This window comes from Mya arenaria, chromosome 15 (genome assembly GCF_026914265.1).
Source record: "Mya arenaria isolate MELC-2E11 chromosome 15, ASM2691426v1".
NCBI classification, from domain to species: domain Eukaryota; kingdom Metazoa; phylum Mollusca; class Bivalvia; order Myida; family Myidae; genus Mya; species Mya arenaria.
In genome coordinates, this window is record NC_069136.1 from 48,785,863 (window position 1) to 48,802,445 (window position 16,583).

The 16,583-nt window shown below is 38.6% G+C and overlaps 3 protein-coding genes across 4 annotated transcripts; 2 read left to right on the top strand and 1 right to left on the bottom strand.

Moving 5' to 3' along the window:
* The first annotated feature begins 1,168 nt into the window (after positions 1–1,168).
* On the top strand, positions 1,169–5,863 carry LOC128218957 (zinc finger protein 320-like). 2 transcript variants are annotated; one of them, XM_052926735.1, is made up of 4 exons: positions 1,169–3,084; positions 3,474–3,624; positions 4,725–4,876; positions 5,332–5,863. In XM_052926735.1, the coding sequence occupies exons 1-4, from the start codon at positions 1,246–1,248 to the stop codon at positions 5,590–5,592; spliced, it is 2,403 nt and encodes an 800-aa protein (XP_052782695.1). In that variant the 5' UTR covers positions 1,169–1,245; the 3' UTR covers positions 5,593–5,863. The 2 variants fall into 2 exon arrangements, with proteins under 2 accessions (XP_052782695.1, XP_052782694.1); XM_052926734.1 differs by having other exon boundaries at positions 4,722–4,876; positions 5,332–5,862.
* A 41-nt stretch (positions 5,864–5,904) lies between these two features.
* On the bottom strand, positions 5,905–8,932 carry LOC128220279 (uncharacterized). The gene has a single exon (XM_052928619.1). It carries the CDS (start codon positions 8,867–8,869, stop codon positions 7,154–7,156), a length of 1,716 nt encoding a protein of 571 aa, XP_052784579.1. The 5' UTR covers positions 8,870–8,932; the 3' UTR covers positions 5,905–7,153.
* A 396-nt stretch (positions 8,933–9,328) lies between these two features.
* LOC128219443 (probable serine/threonine-protein kinase clkA) lies at positions 9,329–15,724 on the top strand. Its single transcript, XM_052927252.1, has 3 exons — positions 9,329–9,428; positions 13,469–14,537; positions 14,620–15,724. Exons 1-3 carry the CDS (start codon positions 9,329–9,331, stop codon positions 15,722–15,724), a joined length of 2,274 nt encoding a protein of 757 aa, XP_052783212.1.
* Positions 15,725–16,583: the final 859 nt, after the last annotated feature.

The window sequence follows — 16,583 nt, forward strand, 5'->3', positions numbered from 1 at the left end:
GAGCATTTCGTGTGTAGACTTCTGCGCATGACCTCCAATTAGAGAGCTCGTCCCGGCTCCTATCGAGCCAGTAGACCATCTGATGAACCACACCTTTGAACTAGTTTGAACCGGCTTTTTAAGTTGAGACGGTACCGCAGATAGGACAAAGATGCGGATACGGGTATGCGCAGAAAATTGCGACATAAACATTGAACATTGTTGATGCCAGAAACCCGTGAGCGAACCCTCGTGACACGAGCCACCGCTAGAAAGGAACCGGTCCGGGCGCCCTCGGATGCGCAAGAATCTTAGGCACAAACTCCACATTATAACGTATGGGAAACTAGTTGACGCCAGACACGGGTGACCTAATTACGTCCCAGTTTGCGCGACGTTCGCGTACCCTTTGACCCGACCCACTACCAAAACTGGATCGGTCCAGGCTCCCAAGATTTCGCATATGTGCTAAAATCTGCTACATAAGCTCCCCATTGTAAGTGTTGAAGTCAGAAACCAGTGACCTTATTACGTCCCAGGTCGCGCGACGTTTCATTGATTGACCGCCATTTATATATTTTTGCTGAATTTCAGTGTGATCTAAATATCTTTCCTTGTGTATTGTACGTAGTCGGTGTCCTGTAAATATATATGACTAGTTTAAGTATATACATGTCTTAATATCTAAAAAATGCTGCATAAATTGTGTTCATTACCAGGGGCGGACCCAGGGTTTGACGTAAGAGGGGGCGTAACTTATGGTCGTAATCTTTTGACTTGAACGATTGCATCATAATCGATGAGTTTTGGTTAAAATGTTGGAAGAGTGAATGGGGAATGGGGGGGGGGGGTAGGGGTAAAATTTTATCAATTTCTCGGACGACTGAAACGATTTCAAGGGAGCGGGTGCACGCGTCTGGATGCTAGTGATTATGTGTGAATTATCTGATTGGAAAATAACTGTGAGCTTATGTTTATCGGTATCTTGTCCATTCTAATTCATCAGAGATAGGGGTTCGACAATGAGCACTACGTTGTACGCATCATCGCTCTGGTATACGTAAATGTGCGCTGTCTTGCCGAATAGAAGTTTGATAGGGTAAGCAACCGCTGCATGGTGTTGCCTACCGCTTAAAAGCATTGACTGCTCCACTGTAATTGCAATTTCTACAAGGAATGATAGTTTTAGCCCTGTCAACAAAAAATACAAGATTTTCCACTTAAACAAACACTGATTAATACGTCTAATACAATTATTCAGCGAAAATGACAACAATTTTAAATGCAGAAATCTCTCTTCCTATTGAGATTTTAGCATGTGTTATTAACGGAAGGATAGAAGGCGAAGAATCTGAGCAAAAGTGGAAGGCTTTTTGCCCACCCCCTCTCACTGATTTGCAAAATGTTGAACATAATAAAATCAGTCTAAATGATCTCAAATGTGAAGATATAACACTCACAACTACTTTGTCTTCAAAATGCATGAAGCTGACCTTCAGTCGTTTACACTTTTACACTGTAAATGCTAAACACAAATGTCATATTGGCATTCACCAAATTGAAACCTTGAAGCAGAATTCAGAAACCAATGAAAATGCTGTAAAACCTCATAATATTGCCGCGTGCAGTGCAAGTGTTGATACTGAAACAATTCAGGTGGAAGCTTTGAAGGATGACGAAGTGCAGAAAGAAAATGTTAAACGCAAAAGAGGCAGACCAAAAAAGGGAACGGAAACCACTGGCAGTAAAAGGCCGGATGCTATTGAAAGAATAAATTCCCAAACAAACTTCCAAAATGGATATACACTGAGAGGAAGGAAATTAAATGATAAAATCATGAAAGCAGAACATGGCGTACATGATTCTGATGAAAGTGATACTGAACTTTACGCCACAGCTCAAAGTGAAAATGAATTAGACAATGATGACAATTGGTCAGAGAGCACAAAGGAAAACTATCTGTATAAGAAGCTTAAGGCTGAAGAAGAGCTTCCGTATAGAAGAAACAAAGAAGTAATTTGTAAATTATGCAGCAAGATGTTCTGTGATAAAAATGGTTTGTTTGTGCATGTTAAACGTTTACATTCAAAACACAATGACTATGAAGAATACATTAATGACTTGGAACAACTGGTCTTCGTAAAATGCTTTAAATGTAATTATCTGTGTACAGACAATATCAAACTTATGTTTCATGAGTTGAAAGAACACTCAGATGCAGAGTTTAGCTGTAAACTATGTGATGAAAACTTTGAATCTGGTAGAGAAATGCAGCAACATTTAAAAGCTTTTCACATGAGGGATGATGAGAGAAACTTTACATGCGAACTTTGTTCAGCAAGATTTAAGTCGAAAGGGTCACTTAAACAACATTTGGACTCTGTGCATAAAATGAGCAGGGCATTTAAATGTAAGACTTGTGAAAAATCTTTCTTCACAAACTCACAGTTAAACAGACATCTGAAAATTCATGAGGTTGACAGAAAAAAAACGTACCAATGTGATACTTGTAAGAAAGAGTTTCTGCACAGATACAATCTTAATCGGCATATAGAAACTGTGCATGCATCACAATCTGAAAAATGGCATTGTTCCTACTGTGGTAAAGGTTTTGGAGCCAAACTTAGCATGATTTCACATGTAAAAGTGGTGCATTTTAACATGTATCCATATGAATGCAGAGTTTGCAAAGAACATTTTCTTAAGTATACATCACTTTTTGATCATTTATCAACCGTCCATGGACAAAACATTGTCAACATTAAGCAGCCAGCAAAGCACTCTATCTACAACAGATCAGATGATGAAAAACATTATTGTTCATATTGTAGTAAAGAATTCTTGCACAAAATAAGACTGATTGAACATATGCACACAGACCACTCAGAAGCGTTTCCATGCAAGTGTGAACCATGCAACCAAGGCTTTCTTAAAAGAGTGTTCCTTGTAAAGCACTCACTTAAAGCTCATGGCACATTGCTCACCTATGATGACAATCTTGAGAGCGCAGATGAAACATCTGATATTATGAGAATTATTGGAACCAAGCAAACAGTTCCAAGTAGAGTTGACTCGACAACGTATGATGATGGGACATCTGCCATTGTAAGTAGTGTGGTAGTTTTGTATAGGTATAAGAAATGGCTTGGATACTATAAATAGCATAATTATGTCCTTATTTAGTTCTCAATTTATCAATATTTACAGGACTGGTAGATAATATATAAAAACAATTAAATTGTAATGTTAAGTTCATTGAAAATAAATATTGTATGATTTTTAAAAAAATCATGCTTAATCTTAAATTAAGCCATTAAAGAAAGAATACTTCTACTGGTAATAAATGCTTCATGTTTAACTTTTGAGTGTCTAAGACTTGATAAGAACTTGCATCAAAGTAAAATACAGTCATATCTATTGTGTACTATAAACACATTTACACATTACCCGGTAAATAAAGTATTAAATGGAACTTACATGTGTTTTTTACAAAGGACCAAGATGCTATCAAGAATGAAGATGAGGACAACACTCAATACTTCATAGCTGAAGCAGAGAGACCGGATGATGGGGCTGTTTTCATTGTGGATGACAATGGTGAACCACAGCATGAAGAAAAGGAAGCTGTAGGAAGTGAAGCTACAGGTAATTGTCTGAAGAAATTTGGCAATCTATGTTTTACTCCTCAAAACTGGGCTCAATTTCGTAAGCATAATTTGCAAGTTTAAATGGTTGAAATTTAACCTCTTATGTAGCGTTTAGTTGCACTCGCTCATGTTTTAGCACCAACAATGATTTTTCCTAGTAGTGCATCTTAAATCACTTGAATTTTGATTATTTTACTTTGATTCTAAAATTGCAGAAAAAATACAGTTTAAAATATAAAAAGACCTCATTGTAGTGGGGAGCGAAACCACACCGGTAGTCAAGAAAAAACTGATACCATATCCACACCCCACAAGGACTCTTACATAAGCTGACGGATATTTTAACCTTTATTGAATACATTAGTAGCATCACCTGATAATGGCAATCAAAATCATGCTATAGATTAGAATTTTACTGAATCACGTTATTAACACATCAAAATCGTGGACTTCAAAGACAATATTTGAGCATACAGCATACAGTCGAACCCCGTTGGCTCGAACTCGCTTGGCTTAAATTCCTCGTTGGCTCGAACTAGATGTAAAGGACTGTTTTCTTTAAACTTAGGGTGAACAATCCCGCTTGGCTCAAATTGTCCGAGGCTCGAGGTATTTGCCGGTCCCTGGGAGTTTGAGTCAAGAAATTTCGACTGTATATCACCACTTGTTAAAGGGTTCCAGCCATCAGTATCTTAGTTTTTACACTCTCGATGGTTTGCTACACTTTATTTCGCAGTAATGTTTTTCCCTGTAAAATGTGCATTGTACAAGCCATGAAACAGTCCCTTTCCAAAAGTGTGTACATGTATTTATGCTTCAAAGTCTGTTTTAAGGCCAAGGAATGTTTTGTTCTCAGATTAATGAGAAAAAAATGAGAGAATGAGAATTGATTGCTTTGAATTATATTATGAATTTGCATGCATATAAATGTCCCAGTAGGGTTCAATTGTAGAACAGCATATTCATTCCAATCCAAATGTAAAGGAATAATAAATAAATAGTATTTGAAGAACAGTTCTCAACATGTTGCTTAAACTTCAGGTAAGACTATGTATAGAATAATATTATGTTAATCCCTCCCAATTTCAATTTCAGCAGGAGAGTCCCAGGTGTTTGTTGAGGTTGCTAATGGGGATCAGACATTCACGTATATGATAGAGACATCAGGACCACTGGAGGAGTCCTCTACACTCTCAGTCGCAGAGCAGCTTGCAAATATCCTCATGGCGGCGGAACAAACAATGCAGCAGGTAGGTTAGAATCTCTGACGAAGAAAAATAGTCTGACAGCATGATTGTGTTTTCTGACTGATTTGCTTAAAAGAAAATGAGATTCGGCTTCGCCATTAGTTGAATCCTTAGTAGAAATAGTAGAGGCATCTAGTTATGGAAAAAAGAATTTACCCTTACCTTGTAAACTATTGAACTTATTATTATGAACTAAATATAAATCTTGGAACACGTAGAGTTTATTATGCTTATATACAAAATGGCATGTACAGCATGTCCAATCTCTCCAGTCTTAATTAATATATATAAAGTTGTTTGTTAATTTCAAACTGAAAAAATGGACTACCTTTGACATTCGCATGTGTTGCTTAAGCCTCTTGTTATGAGTAGCGTTTTTTGTTGGACAATTTTAACATGGGATTAAGTTTTAACATGGGATTAAGTTCATATAAGAACTTTTGTGTTTTGCATTCTAGGAAGACCATCAAGAGGAAAACGAAAATGTGAGTTATGTTCTTCAGGAAACTGTGGAGGAACCAATAGATTCTTTAGTTCAAGTTAATCAAGCACAACCATGTGACAGAACAGGAAGTTTGTCTGATTGTCAGTCTGAAAGTGCAGTGTTGAACCAGTCCACAGAACCTAATTTATATCAAGTTATAAGTACAGAGGGAAATATTCAGATTGTGGAGGCTGTAGACATTTCTGTTAATTCAAATACTTACATGGTTCAGTAAAACGTTGTTTTATATCAACTTCGATTACATAAATTAGACTTAGCCAGAAAGTGTTTAGATAAAGAACCAACATTTACAATACAGTGACTTCAAAGCTTTTGGAAATCAGTGAACTATTACTTTCTATCATGTATGTTGGTATGAGAATAGTGTTTATTGACTGCAAAATTATTGAATATCAATAATATATTCTATGAAATTTGTTTACTATTGATGTTTTGTGTGAAAACGTGGGTAGGTTAAACATGTTCAGTATTCATAAAGGTAAACACTAATAAAGAAAATGTATGCTTCTTGCTTTTAGTCGTTTTATTTGCATTGAAATTTACATTTAAACAGAGCTTAAAAGATAAACGGATTTTTAATAATGATGATAATAATACAAAGAAAATTATGTGCAGGCATTAATCATACAACAAGAGTGCAAAAAAATGTGGATTCATATGACAAAGATATAAACAGTCCTTCCAGACAAAACAGTAGTTAAAAAAGAAATCATTGCATTCTGCATTTTCTAGAAAAACAAAGAAGGAGACTTTAGTTAAAATATATTTACAATTTCATGAGCTGTACATCGTTATTGCATCGATACACATAAGCTCAACGTCATTTGCCCAATTGTAAATTAACAAGTATTGGTCATTCTTTCGTAAATGTAGAACGCCAAAAATAAAACTTCTTTCCTTGATTTCCCCAAATATGATTGCCTTTAAGTTTAACTTTAATAGGGCAATTCATCCAATACGCGCTAAGCCGCAAAATGGGATATGCCATTTTGAGAGAAACATCGCAGTGCTGTTGTTTTTTCCCGGACCGTGTCAAATGTTATGTTATGTTTAACTCTTTAGCCTTTATTAAAAGGGGTATTTAATTTATATGAAAATATCTATTAAAGCGAAACTGGAAGTAGTTTCATGTAAAATTACATTCGGAACTCCTCGGCCATTTTTTTTTCAAAAACAACCTCGGATGTATGCAGGTACATCAGTTGAAGTAGATCGTAAATTTTTGAATTATATCATTTATTAAATGTATTGCTTTAGAGTTGTATTTATTGATCTAAGTTTAAATTGATTACCAATGAAGTGAATTATTGTAAACAAAATTCAGATTCCCACGAGTAAAGTCATAAAGTTTAACTGCTTAATAAAATTACTACGCGATCTACTTGCAGCGGACTTAAACGTGCCACTTTTTGAGTACGTAAATACATCCGAGGTTGTTTTCGATAAAATGGCCGAGGAGTTCCGAATGGTAAAATTAGTATTCAAAGAAAGAAAATAACAAAACATGTGGAATAACTCGAGGAATAACCATTGAAGCCCGAGCGGACTTATTTCCTATGGATTACACAGAATAAATACAAAACTTCACACTCAGTTTATCAGTTCTTAGTTGATACAGTGCACATCTAAAGTTGTATATGGTAAGATAGTTTGAAACCGACCGAGCAAATTCGAAATTATACCACTGTTTGCAGCAACATTACGTCCGAACTACGAGAACTAACGTCCAGATAAAGGGACGCTCACCATGGAATACGTTTTGATATAAACTAAATTTAGGAAGTTATTTCAAAGAGCTTTACTTCTCTCACGCCCATCACATTGTTGGACACGGCCAGCCTTGAACCATCCTTGGATATGGCTACCGTCATTGGATATCTTGTGTTGACATCGCAAGATGCAATAACGCATCCCGTCGAGGATATCTGCACAACAGAGTGTTTAAATTGACTGCAGACAAACACGGAGCCACAGGGTCCGATACAGGCGCCTATAGGCTCACTTATCAGACCATCGGTAACCGCGATCCTCTCACCAGTTACGGTGTTGTAAATGTTAACTGTGTGAGCTTGTTGGTCTGTAAGTACAAGTGTATCTTGGTACGAGTTGTAGGTGCACTTGTTTTTTCCGCATTTAAACATCTTGGCAGGAAACTTCACACTTTCAAAGTTGCTTTCTTTGCCGTCAACATCGATTATCCGGACTGGTTGTGAGTTGTTCCATGTGCTTACCGCGAATGTTTCGGCCTTTATTTGGGCGATGGACCAGGAGCTGACTGACACCTTTAACACCTTCATCAATGTGATTGTGTTGTCACTATTTACATTCAAAAGGCAAACATTGCATAGAGTATCGGAACCGACGGTTACTGCAATACAGTTATCCTTGTAAGACGTAACATCTTTCGGCTTTGTCTTGAATTTATACCACCTGCCCGACCGTTTTAATGTTCCGTTCATTATAAAACATTTCCAGTTCCAGCTATCAACGGCAATGATCCTACCGTCCGGCAGGAAGTCCAAGCCTGTAACACACGGCTCCTCAGAGTCATCCCATGTCTTTTCGAGGTTAACCGATACGACATGCTGCAGTCGTGCTGGTTTAAGTGGAGTTGTTTCTACGAGCGAAAACAACTGTGTATTTGACTTCATTAACTCTGAAAGTTTCTCTGTTACTGAAAGACCTACTGGAATGGCATTTCTATTTGCATGTAAGGTGCGAAGAGTTTCTGATAAGCTGCTATGTTCGTTTGCAAGAATACGATTTATTATGAACTTTTCAATTTCAGAGCCACAGTCGGAGACCATATCAGCTATTTCTAGGATCGATTCAAGATTGGTCTTTGCACTCATAACCTCCCGTTTCCCTTTCTCTATTCGGCTGTCTTCTTTCAGATTATGGTCAGTCATTTGTCTGAGCACATGGATTTTTGCTTCTTCGACTTTCTTCAGGAACAATTCTTTGAAAGTTTCTATTTCATTTTCGATTTGTTCCATTCGTCCAGTACTTTTCAACTGATCTTGTTCACACGTCTCAATAAATCCAGACGCCGTGCTAACAGTCTCATGGATCTCCTTAATTTTGATTTGATCCGTTTTCTTCTTAACTAGCTCTGCAATTTCAGGAACATTGTCGCACTTACGATGATAGGTGATGACACATAATTCACAGCATAAATCACCATGATCTTCACACTGAAACATAAAGGCCCTTCCATGTTCTAAACATTTATCCAGTCCCTTTAAATCGACAGTCGTCTTGGTACTTGCTTCACTGGCAGCCACTATGGCATGGTTCTCTACGTTTGGAATATGTAGTTTGTGTCCATCACAACATTCCTGACAGAGATATACTTCACATGTATTACAGAACAACGTTGCTAGCTTAGACATGTCTGCACGTTGACAAGGCAGACATTTAGCCGCTAATGATCCACCGACGGCGTCACTCGCACTTTCTTGCACAGTATCAGTCTGTCCACTGGTTGCCATAACTGTTTTTGTAACGTTAGCACGCGAAAAAAGAGAAACAGTACCCTTTCACGATAACACGTACAAAACAGTCATAACATAAAGAAAACATGGAAAATCCCTTCCAATCAATCCACTTTCGGTTTGGTATTTGCCAAGATCGATTATTTTAGCGCTATGTTAACACCTACACAATGGCATGTAGAACAAGTATCAAAATGTCAAAACTTTCTAGCGGTTCAACTAAATGTTTTGAATATGGAATATGGCGACTGATTCTTAAGAATATTACACTACATGTTATTGGTGTATACAGGCCTCCATCAGCTTCAACTTACGGCCAGTTCGTTGTAGACTTTTTTGATTTTATGGAACAAACCATGCCAAAATATTCAAACTTGTTAATAACGGGAGATTTCAATCTACATTTAAATGATGACAGCAATGCGGTAACTGATTTCAAAAAACTCTCTTTTTGCTATGGGACTAGAGCAACACGTCGACTTCAGTACCCATACTGGTGGAAACTGCTTAGACCTGCTCATTACGGAAACAGTGAATGGTGTTGAGGTTCATTCATGTAAACCGGGTCCATATATCTCTGATCATTGTGTAGTAAAGACAGTTCTTAGAATCAAAAAAGAAAGCATAACAAGCAAAACTGTATCCAGTAGGAACTTTCGGGAAATTAACCCATCAACTTTCCCAAATGACCTCGGCAAAATTGATATAGTCGAAACTGGTATAAATGATTTTGTTGACAAATTTGAACAAGAGATCACACAAGTATTAAACTGCCATGCACCACTTATTGAAAAAACTAAAATATGTAGAAAACCTAAACCATGGTTTAATGAACATATACAGTCTCTCAAACAGCAGACCAGAAAGTTAGAGAGACTATGGCGCAAATACCGCGAAACTCAACAGTTTGAAGCATTTAAAACAGTAAGAAACAAATATAATTGTGAAATTAACAATGAGAAAACCAGAGTTTTGACCGAAAGGGTAATTAATGCAAAAGGTGACTCAAAGAAACTATACTCCTTGGTGTCTGAGTTGACAGGAACTAAGTCCGACAATCCTATGCCACCAAGTGAATCTGACACTGTTCTTGCTGAAAATTTCGCTGACTTTTTCATAAACAAAATTGATAAAATACGCAATTCGCTGAAAAACTATGCTAGTTTCCAACCACAATGTAAGGATGTTCCGCATATTGAACATTTTGAAGAGTTAAACCAAAATGAAATAAATAAGCTTATATGCGAACTCAACACAACATCATCTGAATTAGATGTTCTGCCAACACACATCTTAAAGCAATACCTTAGTAACCTATTGCCAACTATTACAACATAAGTAAATTTATCTCTTAAACATGGTGTATTTCCGGTCAAATATAAACAGGCTATCGTGAGACCTCTTCTTAAGAAAACTGGACTTGATCTAGAACTTGCTAACTACAGACCAGTAAGTAATCTATCATTTCTATCAAAACTTGTAGAAAAGGCAGTTCTGCTAAGACTCGACGCACACGCAGACAAACACAACCTTTTACCAAAACATCAGTCAGCATACAGGCGACATCATTCTTGAGAATCGGCACTTCTGCGACTTGTCAATGATATTCTTGGTGGAATGGAAAGACAAGAAGTCACCGCCTTGATTGCTATTGATCTTAGTGCTGCCTTTGATACTGTTGATCACACCATTTTGATAGACGTACTTCATAATCAGTATGGAATGTGTGGTACTGCGTTGAAAGTGCTAGAGTCGTATCTAAGACCACGGAATTGTAGAGTTAGTGTTAATACGTCTCTATCATCACCCCGTCCATTAGAATGTAGCGTTCCCCAAGGAAGCTGTTTGGGGCCCTGGCTATATCTAACCTATGCCGGTACTCTGTTTGATGTCATTCCTCCGTCGATTTCGGTGTACGGGTTCGCTGATGATCATATCGCCCACAAATGCTTTAGTCCAGCGTCTCCAATACATGAACAGCAAAATATTAACGAACTAGAAACATGTGCAGTTACGATCAACAAGTGGATGAACGCAAACAAACTAAAAATGAACACTTCCAAAACAGAATTCATTATGTTTGGCAGTAAGGCTCAACTAAATAAATGTGTCACTACAAATATAGATATTGCTGGTGATGCTGTACACCGAGAAAGCTGCATTAGATACTTAGGTGCCTTTCTTGACGAAACCTTATCCTTTAAGGAACACGTGAAGCGTAAATGCCGCACTGCAATGTTGAACTTTTTCCGGGTGAAGTGTATACGAAAATATTTAACCAGAGCTGCAACCGAAATCCTTTTACTTTCACTTGTTATCTCTCATTTGGACTACTGTAACCTTATATTGTATGGTATTTCTGAGATAGAGTTAACCAAAATGCAGCGCATCCAAAATATTTGCGCAAATTAGTTCTTAACCGAGGCAATTATGACGGGGCCAAGCAAGCTCTCTTTGATCTGCACTGGCTGCCAATAAAGGCTAGAATCAACTTCAAGATATTGACAGTTATGTTCAACTGTGGCACTGGTAGGGCTCCTGCTTATTTGACTGAGTTATTGTCTGAGAGTGTAAGTCGTAGACAAGGATTTAGATCAGCTAGTGACCCTGGTATCAAGTATGATGTACCATTTAACAAGAGAACAAGGTTTAACGATATAAGTTTTTGCACAATCGGACCAAAACTATGGAATAGTCTGCCATTGTATATCAAGCAGTCAGTGTCTATTGATGTGTTCAAGAAAAACCTCAAAACTCACTATTTTACACAGTTTTATGACTTGTTTTAAAACCGACTCCGATAAGAAATGTCTGATATTATATTTGATTTTTTAGTCTTAGAGTTTGTTTATTTTTCATTTTTTATCGGTTGCTTTGACCAATTATGTTTTTACTTCATGTACATATATTACTACTTTAGTCAATTACAATCTAATGAATGTTGCAAGTTTTAATATATTATTGTTTAACTGCTTTATATTGTCTTATATCAAAATATGTTCAAATATTATGTTGGATATATAGAGTATGCATGTTTTGTACAACGCCATTGAATATTATGTATAAAAATAGGCGTTTAATCAAATAAACACGTTTAACGTTTTATTAACTGGTCACTCTTTTTCAGAAATGTGGATCCGTCAAAAACGATGTTTACTTGCATCTCTTGATGATTCAAAGATAATTAACTGTTCTATGAATATTTCAGACATTGTTTCAATCTTCGATGTCACATTGATCAAGGTTCGATATGTGATGTTACGTGCCGCATGGCAGTCAGTACCAGATATTCTGAGGATTTCCTTTACACGGTACATTTTCAAGACTATAATACCATCGTTTTGAAAAGTGAAGTATTTTAAACAAACGTTAATACAGTCTAACACCGTTGGCTCGAACTCGCTTCACTCGATTTCCTCGTTGGCTCGAATTAGATTTAAAAGACAGATTTATTTCTACTGTAGGTAATCATTCCCGCTTGGCTCATAATTCCGGGGCTCAAGGTATTTTCGGCGGACCTTGGGAGTTTGAGCCAACGGGGTTCGACTATACGTTAATACGTGAAGACTGACCATGGCAATTGCATTGGACTTGTCATCAGCTTTTGTTTTCTTTCCGAACTTATTGCTAGTTGAAGCAATTGTAATTTCGCCACAGCATTGTGAAGCCTTCGAGTTAATCCACACATTGAATCCCAACCCCGCGGAATGGACGGCAACGTGCTGTGATGGTGACTTATGTAACTGGAACCTTCTTGCTGGATACAGGAACGTGTATCACTAAGGTAAACACACCAACATTTCTTTTGTGACTAAATATAGCAAATGAATAGTTGACGTTATAAGACTTTGGGACGTATTTTGTGTTTCAATAGCTTTGAAAATATATGTTGGGACCATGCAATACTTCGTGAGCTCTTCAATATACCAAAATACTAGACTTTACGCATTAACAACAAAAACAACAACAAAAACAACATCAACAATTACAACACCAAATTAAATAAAATTATAAAATCAATTCAAGAAAATGAAACTTGCATGAAACAATTAAGAACTTCTATTGCATCTGTTTATATTTTAAGAACACATTAAACCGTGTCCTACACTAACAACAACGCTTCGAACTACAACAACAATGCGTCCTACAACAACAATGCGTCATACGAAAACAGTTCGTCCTACGACAACAACGCCTCCGACGACAAGAACGCCTCCGACGACAACAATGCGTCCTACAACAATGCCTTCTACGACAACAATGCTTCCTACGACAACATTGCGACCTACAACAACAATGCGTCCTACAACAACAATGCGTCTTACAATAACATTGTGTCCTACAACAACAAAGCCTCCTACGACAACAACGCCTCCGACCACAACATTGCTTCCTAAAACAATAACGCTTACGACAACAACATTGCGTTCTACAACAACAATGCCTCCTACGACAACAACGCCTCCGACAACAACATTGCGTCCTACAACAACAATCCGTCCTACGACAACAATGCGTCCTATGACAACAATGCGTCCAACGACAACAATGCGTCCTTCAACAACAATGCGTCCTACAACAACAATGCCTTCTAAGACAACAATGCGTCCTACGACAACAACGCCTCCGACGACAACAATGCGTCCTACAACAACAATGCGTCCTACAACAACAATGCCTTCTACGACAACAATGCGTCCTACGACAACAATGCGTCCTACGACAACAATGCGTCCTACGACAACAATGCCTCCGACGACAACAATGCGTCCTACAACAACAATGCGTCCTACGACAACAATGTCTCCTACAACAACAATGCCTTCTACGACAACAATCCCTTCTACAACAACAATGCGTCCTACGACAACAATGCCTCCTACAACAACAATGCCTTCTACGACAACAATCCCTTCTACGACAACAAAGCCTCCTACGACAACAAAGCCTCCGACGACAACAATGCATCCTACGACAACAATGCGTCCTACAACAACAATGCCTTCTACGACAACAAAGCGTCCTACGACAACAAAGCCTCCGACGACAACAATGCGTCCTACAATAACAACGCCTCCGACGACAACAATGCGTCCTACAACAACAATGCACCCTACGACAGCAATGCCTCCTATGACAACAATGCGTCCTACGACAACAATGCGTTCTACGACAACAGTGCGCCCTACGACAACAATGCGTCCTACGACAACAATGTCTCCTACAACAACAATGCCTTCTACGACAACATTGCGTCCTACGACAACAATGCCTTCTACGACAACAATGCGTCCTACAAAAAGTACGCCTCCGACAACAACTATGCGTCCTACAACAACAATACGTCCTACGACAACAACGCCTTCGACAACAACAATGCCTCTTACGACAACAACGCCTCAGAAAACAACAATGCCTCCTACGACAACAATGCCTTCTACGAGAACAACGCCTCCGACAACAACGCCTCCGACATCAACAATGCGTCCTACAACAACAATGCGTCCTACAACAACAACGCCTCCGACAACAACGCCTCCGACAGCAACAATGCGTCCTACGACAACAATGCCTCCTATGACAGCAACATTGCGTCCTACAAAAACTACGCCCTTGACAACAACTATGCGTCCTACGACAACAATGCGTCCTACAACAACATTGCGTCCTACAACAACAATTCGTCCTACAACAACATTGCGTCCTACAACAACAATGCCTCCTACAAGAACTTTTGCGTCCTACAGCAACAATGCCTCCTACAACAACATTGCGTCCTACAACAGCATTGCGTCCTACAACAACAATTCGTCCTACAACAACATTGCGTCATACAACAACAATGCCTCCTACAAGAACATTGCGTCCTACAACAACAATGCCTCCTCCAACAACATTGCGTCCTACAACAGCATTGCGTCCTACAACAACAATTCGTCCTACAAGAACATTGCGTCCTACAAGAACATTGCGTCCTACAACAACAATGCCTCCTACGACAACAATGCCTCCTACGACTACAACGCCTCCAACAACAATGCGTCCTACAACAACAATGCGTCCTACAACAACAACGCCTCCGAAAACAACAATGCGTCCTACAACAACAACGCCTTAGACAACAACATTGCGTCCTACGGAAACTACGCCTCCGACAACAACTATGCGTCCTACGACAACAATGCGTCCTACGACAACAACCATGCGTCCTACGACAACAATGCGTCCTACGACAACAATGCCTCCAATGAAAACAACATTGCGTCCTACAACAACAACGCCTCCGACAACAACATTGCGTCCTACGACAACAATGCTTCCTACGACAACAACCATGCGTCCTACGACAACAATGCCTATTATGACGACAACATTGCGTCCTACGACAACTATGCGTCCTACGACAACAATGCGTCCTACGGCAACAATTCCTCCTATGACAACAACTATGCGTCCTACAACAACAACGTCCTACGACAACAATGCGTCCTACGACAACAATGCGTCCTAAGACAACTATGCGTCCTACGACAACAACGCCTCCGACAACAACTATGCGTCCTACGACAACAATGCGTCCTACGACAACTACGCCTCCGACAACAACAATGCGTCCTACGACAACAACGCCTTAGACAACAGCAATGCGTCCTACGACAACTACGCCTCAGACAACAACAATGGGTCTTACGACAACTACGCCTCAGACAACAGCAATTCGTCCTACGACAACTACGCCTCAGACAACAACAATGCGTCCTACGACAACTACGCCTCAGACAACAACAATGGGTCTTACGACAACAACTCAAACCACAACAATGTACCTTAAAACAACAACAAAGACACTAGCAGCAACAACAATACGAAGTACAACTACAGTGCTTTGTTTGTTTCTAAGAAAAAAACAACATATTATTAAGGAATAAGTCAATGCAAGTCGTTTTGAAAAAAATGAAAGTTTATTTTTCTTCGCGCTTTAGAACGTCAATTTTGACATATTTTAAATAAGATATGGGGAATTCTTTCTTTGACGTCAATGAGTGCAAGAATGGTTTTTCATATCATCTGGTTATGCACATAGAGTAAATCCAGACATATTAATTTTTATCGGAAATGTACATGTAGACAATTTCATAGTTCTCCTTTTGCACAATACAAAACAAGTGCATTCAGGGACGTCACTGTATTATTGTGCAACTAGTTTCATTAAAACCAACGTCATTGAATTTCCGTAAGAGAATTTCCATAATAGTATGAACTCGCTGTTTGTATTTGAACACACTGTTATTGCAGACTGGGGCTCTTGGGAGCAGTACGTAGCTTGTCAAATATTGCTCTGAGCAGTGGGTTAGAGATCGGCAGGCCGACATCAACAGGTGCTGTGATACAGGGAACAACATGAATTGTTACCGCCTTCCACGCGATACCATCAATCAAACACTATCAAGCTGTTCGAGTAAGCGCCTCCATAATCCGGTATTGTCCTCATAGGATTTCCTTCATATGCTGTACCAGGCCATCGTCAGATGCCAGGCCATCGTCAGTGCCCACAATGGTAATATAGGGATAGCTTTGATGAACTTTTTGTGATAATTATTTAACTGCCAAGTTATTGAAATAAATTCATAACAGTAAATCTATAAAATTTCGAACGTTGTATAGCAATATTTACCTATATTTATTAAAGTGATACTCGTATCTAAAATCA

What these genes read in the sequence shown, in the direction of transcription:
- LOC128218957 (XM_052926734.1), top strand. Translation starts at nt 1,246, where the DNA reads ATGACAACAATTTTAAATGCAGAAATCTCTCTTCCTATTGAGATTTTA. An exon ending in TGTAGGAAGTGAAGCTACAG is followed by an intron (nt 3,625 to 4,721) that starts GTAATTGTCTGA and finishes TTTCAATTTCAG; the next exon opens with CAGGAGAGTCCCAGGTGTTT. An exon ending in CGGAACAAACAATGCAGCAG is followed by an intron (nt 4,877 to 5,331) that starts GTAGGTTAGAAT and finishes TTTGCATTCTAG; the next exon opens with GAAGACCATCAAGAGGAAAA.
- LOC128220279 (XM_052928619.1), bottom strand. Translation starts at nt 8,869, where the DNA reads ATGGCAACCAGTGGACAGACTGATACTGTGCAAGAAAGTGCGAGTGAC.
- LOC128219443 (XM_052927252.1), top strand. Translation starts at nt 9,329, where the DNA reads ATGGGACTAGAGCAACACGTCGACTTCAGTACCCATACTGGTGGAAAC. An exon ending in TGGTGTTGAGGTTCATTCAT is followed by an intron (nt 9,429 to 13,468) that starts GTAAACCGGGTC and finishes ATGCCTTCTAAG; the next exon opens with ACAACAATGCGTCCTACGAC. An exon ending in GCGTCCTACAACAACATTGC is followed by an intron (nt 14,538 to 14,619) that starts GTCCTACAACAA and finishes TGCGTCCTACAG; the next exon opens with CAACAATGCCTCCTACAACA.